Below are 9041 nucleotides of genomic sequence, written 5' to 3'. Positions count from 1 at the left end.
AACAGTCTTGCACAATTCACAGCACTCACCATAGCACTTACCCTCCCCGATGTCTATCACCCAGCCACCCCATCCCTCCCACCCCCCACCACTCCAGCAACCCTCAGTTTGTTTCCTGAGATTAAGAATTCCTCATATCAGTGAGGTCGTATGATACATGTCTTTCTCTGATGGACTTATTTCACTCAGCATAACACCCTCCAGTTCCATCCACATCGTTCATGCATTTTCTTCTAACTGTAGGGATGTCCGGTCTCAATCCAAGGAAGCATGAGTGGTACTGGAGATGCACACTAACCACACCCATGACTTTTGCCCTCCAAAAAGAAATCTAGTTTTTCTCACAGGCCATTACTTTCCAGAGAAAGAGAGGGGAAACCCTGTTCAAAGTCTTTCTTTTGTGTAATGCTTCCTGTTGGCAATACACTTGTCCACATACTTGTTCCTTGAGAACTCTATTCACCTGGCTTTGTCTCCTAAGATAACCATCTACCAATCATGTTACATGATGTCAATCACATATAGTCACAGAAAGTGGCCACTGTCCTGGCCCTTATTAGAATTTTCCATTAAAATGGCTCCCTGCATAAAGCTACCCCACAGGCTTCTGTTAAGAAAAAAAATTTTTTTTGATGAAAAAGAAATTTTTTTCCCTTAAAGCATGTGGCATTCTTTGGAAGTGCAATCGTCCCCAGAAAAGGTTACACGTTAAACCACTTTTCCTGAAGCCAAAGGGCAGTAGAAGGATCCAGAAGGTCTCTGGGTCTGTTTCTACATCAATAAAACAACTGCCCCGCCTTCCTAGATTTTTGTGAAGGTCACAAAAGTATGTCAGTACTTTACATATTCTATATGTACAGTCCTTTTAAGTACTACCCCAAAAATGGGAAGACAGAGACCCAGGCGCTGAGGAAGTGAAGCAAGAGTGAATCCGAAAGGTCTGACAAAGTGTGGAAAGCACCTCGTGAAAGGGCTGTCCAGCTGGGCGCCGACACGCAAGTCCCGTCACTACCGTGAGGGAAGAAGCGGCCCGATCCTGAACCACCCTAGTGGCGGGGGAAGGGAAGGGAAGGGAGCGAGTCCCGCACACTCGCTGGGGAGAAGGGGAAGAAGCGGGGAAGGCGGACCGTGTGGGAGCCACCCAGAGAAGGAGGGGACGCATCTCGCCGAGCCTAGCCCTGGGTAGATAACCCGGGGCGGAGCTCTGATAGCGCTTATCACACCCCACCGTACCGGTCCCGGTTTGTCGTTTGGCCTTCCCAAACTAAGCTTGGCAAATATTTGCTGAAGGCGTGAGTCCTCTGACTCGAGACAGCAAAGTCTGCAGCACATCTGAGACACAGGGCATCCCGGGGACCAGGGGCCCACAGAGCGTGCGAGCAGAACGTGGGGCCTGCACTCCAAACACCCCGGGCCCAGAAACCACCTGACGGGACCCAAGACTACCCGGGCCCCCTCCTCCGGCCCGCACGCACCTTCACCCAGGGGGCCTGTCAGTCGCCACCTTCCTCCCCGCGTCTGCAGCGAGACTTTAAGCTTTGGAGCATGCGCAGCTGACAGACCCTGGCTGGCCGCGCGTCCGGTCGGCAGTTGCGCTTCAACTGTCAGCGCATTCGAGCAATCAGAGGATGTGTTAATTTCATGGAATCCCGCCCCCCACGGGGGACTATGGCAACCGAAGGCCAATCAGGCGGCGTGTTGTTGCCGCGGAGCCCCGCCCCCGTCAGGGGCGCTGGGTGACGGGCGAGGGTCAAGGGGTGTAAACGTTTCTGAGCTGCTGAGCCTCGGAGGGCCGCGGCATCCCCTTGCCCCGCGGCCGCGAGCAGCGCGCCCGACGCCACACTCGTGGGCCCGCCCAGCGTCAGGAGGCGGCGCGGCCCATGCGGCTGGGGGCGGAGGCCGGAGCGGGCACGGGCTGGGCGTCTCAGGTGCAGCTGGCTGCCCGGAGAGGTGAGGGGGCGGCGGCGGGGCCCGGCCCGGCCCCGTGATTGGCCGGTGGCTGAGGGCAGCGGGACGGCCTGGAGGCGTCCCGGGCGGGGAGCAGCCGGCGGAGCCTTCCGCACGCGGCCCCGGCAAGATGCTGCTGTCCCTGGTGCTCCACATGTACTCGATGCGCTGCGTGCTGCCGGCCGCCGTGCTCCTGGGCACTGCCCCCACCTACGTGCTGGCCTGGGGGGCCTGGCGGCTGCTCTCCGCCTTCCTGCCCTCCCGCCTCTACCAGGCGGTGGACGACCGGCTCTACTGCATCTATCAGAGCATGGTGCTCTTCTTCTTCGAGAACTACACCGGCGTGCAGGTGAGGGGCACTGCCCGCCCTCCGCTCCCGTCTGCCGCACCCGCCTCCCCGCTCTCCACCCGGGTCCCGGCTGGGAACCATTCACCCCGCGCCCCGCCCCCCACCCCAGGGTACTTTAGGATCGTTCAGCTCTGCGTGGCAGATCCGGCCCCAAGAACACGTGCCATCACCCTGTCCCCCCACGGCGAGGGAAGTTTCACGTTCTTAGGTAGGGTTTGGTCCGATACTTCCTTGCAGGTACCCCAGGATCGCTAGGAAGCTGTGGTTGTGTTGTTCTCAGGCCACAAGTTGGATCATCCGCCCCGCTCTCCCCATCTTTTGTAACTACCTGTCTCGGTGCTTTGCTAAGTAGGTGCAGATGAACACTTAAGTAGGGCAAGCAGTTGACAAGTTTTTGGCGTTTGGTCTCAGAAGATTGGTAATGTTTGAAGTCAAAAGGGAGCTTTTAAAAAATCGGAGACCTCTTGAAACAGATGAATGTTACTATTTGGACAATAAGTACAACTTTGTTTTGCATTCTTCCCCAGTATAAGTGAAAGCTGGATGAGGAAATTAATACATGTACTGTAGAAGCCTTACCGTAGATAAAATTCTTGCCAACTTATACTAGGCTCAAATGTGCGGCTAATTTTTTGTCTGATGACTTTCTGTTACTTTTTCTGTAGAGACTGGATCTGCAGATTAAATTTGTAAAAAAAAAGAAAAGAAAAGTAGAAGACCCCCTTTAGTTATTTGAAGTTTCTTTTACAAAAATAACAATTGCGAACTTTCCTTTTATTTCCCAATTTGAATAAAAGAGCTTGATTCTTGGTCATTCCTTATATCCAATTAGTCCTCTTTTTTTTCTTTTTTCTTTTCTTTTCTTAGTCGGGGTTGGGTTGAAGGGAATGAGATGGCATTGGTTTTGTCTTTTTGTCTTTTTTTTTTTTTCCCTCGAGCAGCTGTTTTCACCCTGTTGTCAACCAGCTACTATTTTCAGTTTGCAGTTGCACTGCTGTGGATCCCTGATGACTCTGAGTTTGCCCCAGTTGGAGGTTGTTTGGGGGAAGGGAAGTAGGAGAAGCCAGGGCCTACATTTAAACCGGCGTCTGTAAGTGCTTCCTAGAAAAGAAAGATTGCTTTTCCAGATCATGGTTTCCTGTTAATTGACTTTTAAAATGGGCTTCATTTAAAATTTTCACCAATTCAGGTCAATCGTTTTGCCCCCTTTGCTCTTATTTCACTGCCTTTGTCTAAATGTATGGTTTTGTCATGATTAAATATTTGATTTCACATCAGATGACAGCTGACCTGGACTAGGATATAGACAGAACATAGGACAGAGTCAGTTACCTTTTAGGAAAACAATACTACCTCTGGTGGATTATTTCATTTTTGTTCAAAGAATATAACATGTTCCCTGCAATATAATGTATAATATACCAGTGAAGTACTATGTGTTTAGCAAGTTTCTTATTTTAAAAATGATTGTAAAATTTCAGTGTTTCTAAATTGTATGTTTTACCTTATACCCTGTTCAGTGTAGACCTCCAGTTTAATTTTTGAGTTCTCAGCACATGGTTTTTTAAAAACTTGAATCTGTTGATCGTCAGTGGACAGTGAGTTCCAGGATTCCTAACAAACTTTAAAGAACACACATTAAATAGAACTTTGAATTACACTTGAGGGCCATCAGACATCCTTTTATAAATGCATGAGTGACAATATCCGGGATAATAAAGGAAAGGGAATTTATAAGGACATTCTGTCACCTTATTCTTAGTTTTACTTACTAGTTTTCATCAGTGACTTTGTCATTGTAAAGTTTTGATTAACATTTTGTCTTGTTTTTCTTATTTTGCTAGGGGACTTTTTTTTTCTTGAATTGTTTTTCACCTCTAATTTGCAAACAGAGATGATCCTCATCTTTGTTCTGTATAAAAGAATGTTGATTCATTTCTGAAGAAGTGTTAGTAATTTAAGTTTTTGGATGAAAGGAAGTTCACCATTAAATTATATACATTGTAGAGTTATATTTAAATTAGAATTTTTTCCACCCCCTTCCATTTGGTGACCACCAGTTTGATCTCTGTATTTATGGGTTTCTTTTTTGTTTTGTTTTTTAGATAACACATATAAAGTGAAACCGAATGGTATTTGTCTGACTTATTTCACTTAGCAACCTTCTAGATCCATCCATGTTGTCTCTGATGCCAAGATCATTCCTTTTTATGGCTGGGTGATATTCCTGTGTGTGTGTGTGTGTGTGTGTGTTTGTGTGTGTGTGTGTGTGTAGCACGTCTTCTTCATCTATCAGTGGACACTTAAGTTGCTTCCATATCTCAGCTATTGTGAACAATGCTGCAGTAAACAGAGGGGTACATGTATATCTTTTTGATTAGTGTTTTTGTTTTCTTTGGATAAATACCCAATAGTGGAATTACTGGATCAGGTAGCATTTCTGTTTTTAATTTTTTGAGGAACCTCCGCAGTGGCTGCACCAATTTACGTTTCCACCAGCAGTGCATGAGGGTTCCCTTTTCTCCACATCCTTTCTAAATGTCTTTCTGATACTAACCATTCTGACAGGTGTAAGGTGATAACTTATGGTTTTGATTTGCATTTGCCTGTTGATTAGTGATGTTGAACATAAATTAGAATTTTTTTAAATGAAATTTTTAATGCTTTTTAATTCTAGGTTTTAAAAAAGAAATGGCTCATAGTAGTGTAACAGAATTTTTTTTATGTATATAATTTTTAAGCTGAAGAGAAGTAGGTCCATGAAGTTGATGATCTGTGTTTGGCAGGTAAGCCAGTTCATCATGTATACTTGAATGTTCCATTGGATTCTAGCTAAATATCTGTTCCTTCCTATTTCCACTACTTTATTTTCACACGCATTTTTGACACAGAGCATTTCAATCGCTGTTGCTAAAATTTTCGTTTATAATTTATTTTTTTAGGTTCTAGAATTTTATTAGTACTGAAACAAAAAAGGGTACCTTCACCATTTACTTTGGAATAAGCAATAAGGATTTTAAAAGTCTCATTTATCTCTCTTAATTTGAGACCCATTGAAAATCAACACACACCTCTTTATTATTTTGGGGCACATGGATTCAAATAACTATTTCTTTTCGATTGCTGCCATAACAAATCACCTCAAATTTAGTGGCTTAAAACAAGAGAAATTTTTTCTTACAGTTCTAGAGGCCAAATGTCTGAAATCGAGGTGTTTGTTGGCCTCTACTCCCTCTTGAGGCTCTAGGGCAATCTTTTCTTTGGCTCTTTCAGCTTCCGGTGGCTGTGGGCATTCCTTGACTTGCAGCCATATAATCCACAATCTGCCTCTGTGATCTCATTTCCTCCTCCTCTTCTGCCTGTGTCGGATCCCCTTCTGCCTTTCTTTTATAAGGACACTTGTCATTGGGTTTAGGGCCCACTCAGATAATCCAGGCTGAGCTCCCCAAATCAGAATCCTTAGCCCAAGACCCTTTTCCCAAGTAAGGTCACATTCATAGGTTACAGGCTTAAGACGTGGACGGGCTTTTGTGGGGGTCACCCTTCAACCTAGTAGTAACTTAGTCCTGCTTATTCTTGGAGCTGGAGTTTAAGGAAAACTTGTGGGAAGGTAAAAGAAAGAGGGGCATAACTGGCAGAGGCAGCAGGATGGACGGTGATGCAGTTACTATAACCTCGAAGTGAGGGGAAATCAGATTTACCATAATTTCTATCGTAGGATGCTGTCCTGAATGTTGAGATTTCTGCATAAACGATAATTGTAATAGTTATGATAGGTAATGAAAATCTTAACATGTTGTTTTGGAAGCTGTTAAAAGTTAATGTTTTTTTTTTTCCTAAATATCAGAATTCCTTTCTCATTATATTCAAAAGAAAAAGTTCTCTTTTTTTCCTCCTTCCAATGGAATGAACTAAAAACTGATCATTGATACTTGCAGGGCAAAAATATGTAGTGATATAATACATGCCTCCTTATTAACATCTAATAAATATTTTAATCAGATTTTTTTCCTGCTTAAATCCTTTTGTAACCCTTGGAATTTACTTTAAAATGTATTTTACATTAATGGCCCTATCTTCTAATTTGCTCTTCCTCAAATGCTCACATGATAGAACAACAAAATGTGGACTTTGAGAGAAGATAAATTTAGTTTTTCAACTGACCTACTTCAAGTATAAAATAGTTCAAAAAGCACTGGAAACAAGCTAACAGAATTTAAGCCTAAGATTTTGATTTTTTTAATATGTTCAGTTAGAATACTCTTAACTTCTCTAATAATTCATACTTTTAAATGAAACATTTTTTCAAGTTCCTCAGGAACAACCAAGGCATTCATATCTGGAGACATCTCGTTTATAACTGGTTCTTTCTATAGCACTGTTTCATCAAACATAGTCCTAGACTCTCAGTTAAATTTGTATTCTGTATCTTGTGGCTAAAGGCAGCTAAACTATTCGAATAAAACATGTTTATTTAGAATGGGAGAAGGGACCTTACAGGTCCACCTCCTTTTTACCACATCTGGATTCTGTCTGCATTTCTGCTAAAACGTTGCCCAGAGTCTTCTTGAATATCAGTAGTCCTAAAGAGAATATAAATACTTTGTATCCTTTATTTCCTTTTTCTCTGCTTATTTATCATCTATGTGAAGACCTTAAAAGACCTGAGATTACTTCCTTCAGTTTAGCTGGGGCAAGACAGAGCCAGGCAGATTTGGTTGTGCTTCTGCATGTGTGTGTTTAAGAATGACAACAGCCTTTCATAGAGGAAATTAATTTCTCAAATCAGATAGTATTCCAGTCTAACTCATTTTAAGTCTGGCCAGAGAATAGACTTATAGGAAAATTTTAGAGAACTGTAATTAGAACCTTGTTTTTATACATTCTATAAATAAAAATCCTTGATTGAGCAAGCAGTTTTTTTTTTTTTTTTTTGGTTGCATTGGTGTAAGATTCCTTTTAATGTCTTATTTTTCTATTTTAAATCACAGATGCAAAAAATCATTCAAACACTGCCAAAATATTTTGAGAAAGTTAAAGTTCCCTCTGCCTACACACACCTTTCCCAGGTATGCAAGAATTTGGTGTGTAACTTTAGATTTCTTCTAAGAGCTTTTAAATAAATGTAAATTGTGGGAAGACTCCTCCAATACATTAACTTCTCGGATGGGTTTTATAGTTGTACCCAATATGTCTGTAACCTATGGGGACACCTCTGTGCTGTTGATGAGGAAAGGAAAATATGAGTCTATAGACATAATTTAATTTCCCTCTTTCGTGAATTTGTCTGAATTTGTAGAGCTGAATGAACCGAGAGTTGACTCTTCCTAAATGGACTTAGAAATTAATTTTTCCTTTAATATTTTCTCATTTTATTATGGTTTCTTAAACACGGGTTGATAATGCAATCCAAAACTGAGTAGTAACTTCTAAGGAATCCCTAAAAACTACTCTTCATTCCTTCATTCATGCAGTATTGGAGTGTGTACCTTGTTCAGATCCTTAGCTGGATGCTAAGGGATACAGTGAGGAAAACCGTGGGCAAGATCCCTGCCCTTATGGAGCTCACCCTCTAGTGAGGCACAGATGATAACAAGAAAATTAACATGTACTGTGCTCGGTGAGATTGTTAGACTAGTGGTTGAGGAACTTTGCCCAAACCAGTGACATTTGCATGGAGCTCTGGAAAAGGGCCAATCAGGGAGGATTTGTAGTAATCCAGGCAAGAGATGGTGGTCAGAGTTGTGGACAGAGTGGACATGGAGAGGATGTAAAGATTCCCGGATCTATTTTCGACATAGCTGACAGGGCCTTGTGACGGGATGTGGAAGAGAAAGGAGAGGAAGGGTTCCGTAAGGAGCTGCAGGCGAGCCGACTGTGCCAGGTGTTCTAGCGTGTCAGTCCTGTCGCTGTGACCACGTGGGCACCCTTCTTCCCATTTTACCGATGAGAACTGAGGCACCCGTAGTTCACACTTGCAGTAGTTAAGGCAGGATTCGGTACAAGGCACTCTGGCTTCAGGATCCATTTTCTGAAGATGCTTTGCTCGATGGTGTGGTTATGTTGGTTGAAATGAGATCCCTGCTCTTAGTTTATTCATACTAGGGACAGTAGGGACAAACAATTCCAGTAGAGGATAATACTGAAATTGGAGTGTTTGTGTTTGTTAGCTTTGTGACACAAAGATAAAATAACTTTGCCTGGGTTCTTTAAGAAGGCTGTATGAGGTGCTTTGAATCTTTACTTCAGACGGGAATGAGTATTGTGGTATGTTTAGGACAAAGAGGCCCTCAGTGGATAATTGAATGAAAATGAAGACTCCTAAGTGTGGCCTTCAAAGCTGTCTAAATGTTGCCCTGGCCACTTTTTCCATTTATTGGTTTCACTGTAACCCAGCTGCTGCTTCCTCCCCAGTCTCCCAAATCACCAGGGTATTTTCAAGCATGTGCCTTTGGACTCCTTCCAGCGGAAGCCTCATCTTTCCCTTACCCCCTCGGTGTCAGCATCACACATGTGATTAACACAGGAAATACTAACATAACATTAGCATCTTTTAATGCCTGTATTGACCCCTCTACAAGATTGTAACCTTGTGGAGATAGCAATAAAGGGGAGAATAACTTAATTTTCCCCTTTTAATAAAAGGGCAGAGTACAGGGGATACTGATCTGGTGTCTGTGGAAACGTAGATGAATCTCACTTTTAACTGGGGTGGGTCCTTGAATGAGCTTACTGCTTGACAGGT

General features: G+C 43.2%; 1 protein-coding gene across 2 annotated transcripts in view; it reads left to right on the top strand.

Moving 5' to 3' along the window:
* Positions 1-1719: 1719 nt before the first annotated feature.
* AGPAT5 (1-acylglycerol-3-phosphate O-acyltransferase 5) overlaps positions 1720-9041 on the top strand; it is a 61031-nt gene continuing 53709 nt past the window's right edge. The window contains exon 1 of one of the 2 annotated variants that reach the window (XR_003520895.1): positions 1720-2296. Coding sequence is in view for 1 of the 2 variants with exons in the window: in XM_027599517.1 (XP_027455318.1) it covers positions 2078-2296 (219 nt within the window). In the remaining variant the exon portion in view is untranslated. The remainder of the gene's footprint in view (positions 2297-9041) is intronic. The other variant, XM_027599517.1, reaches the window with a different exon arrangement.

This window comes from Zalophus californianus, chromosome 2 (genome assembly GCF_009762305.2).
Source record: "Zalophus californianus isolate mZalCal1 chromosome 2, mZalCal1.pri.v2, whole genome shotgun sequence".
Classification (NCBI taxonomy): domain Eukaryota; kingdom Metazoa; phylum Chordata; class Mammalia; order Carnivora; family Otariidae; genus Zalophus; species Zalophus californianus.
The sequence above is the reverse complement of the archived record's forward strand: the minus strand, read 5'-3'. Positions and strand labels throughout refer to the sequence as shown.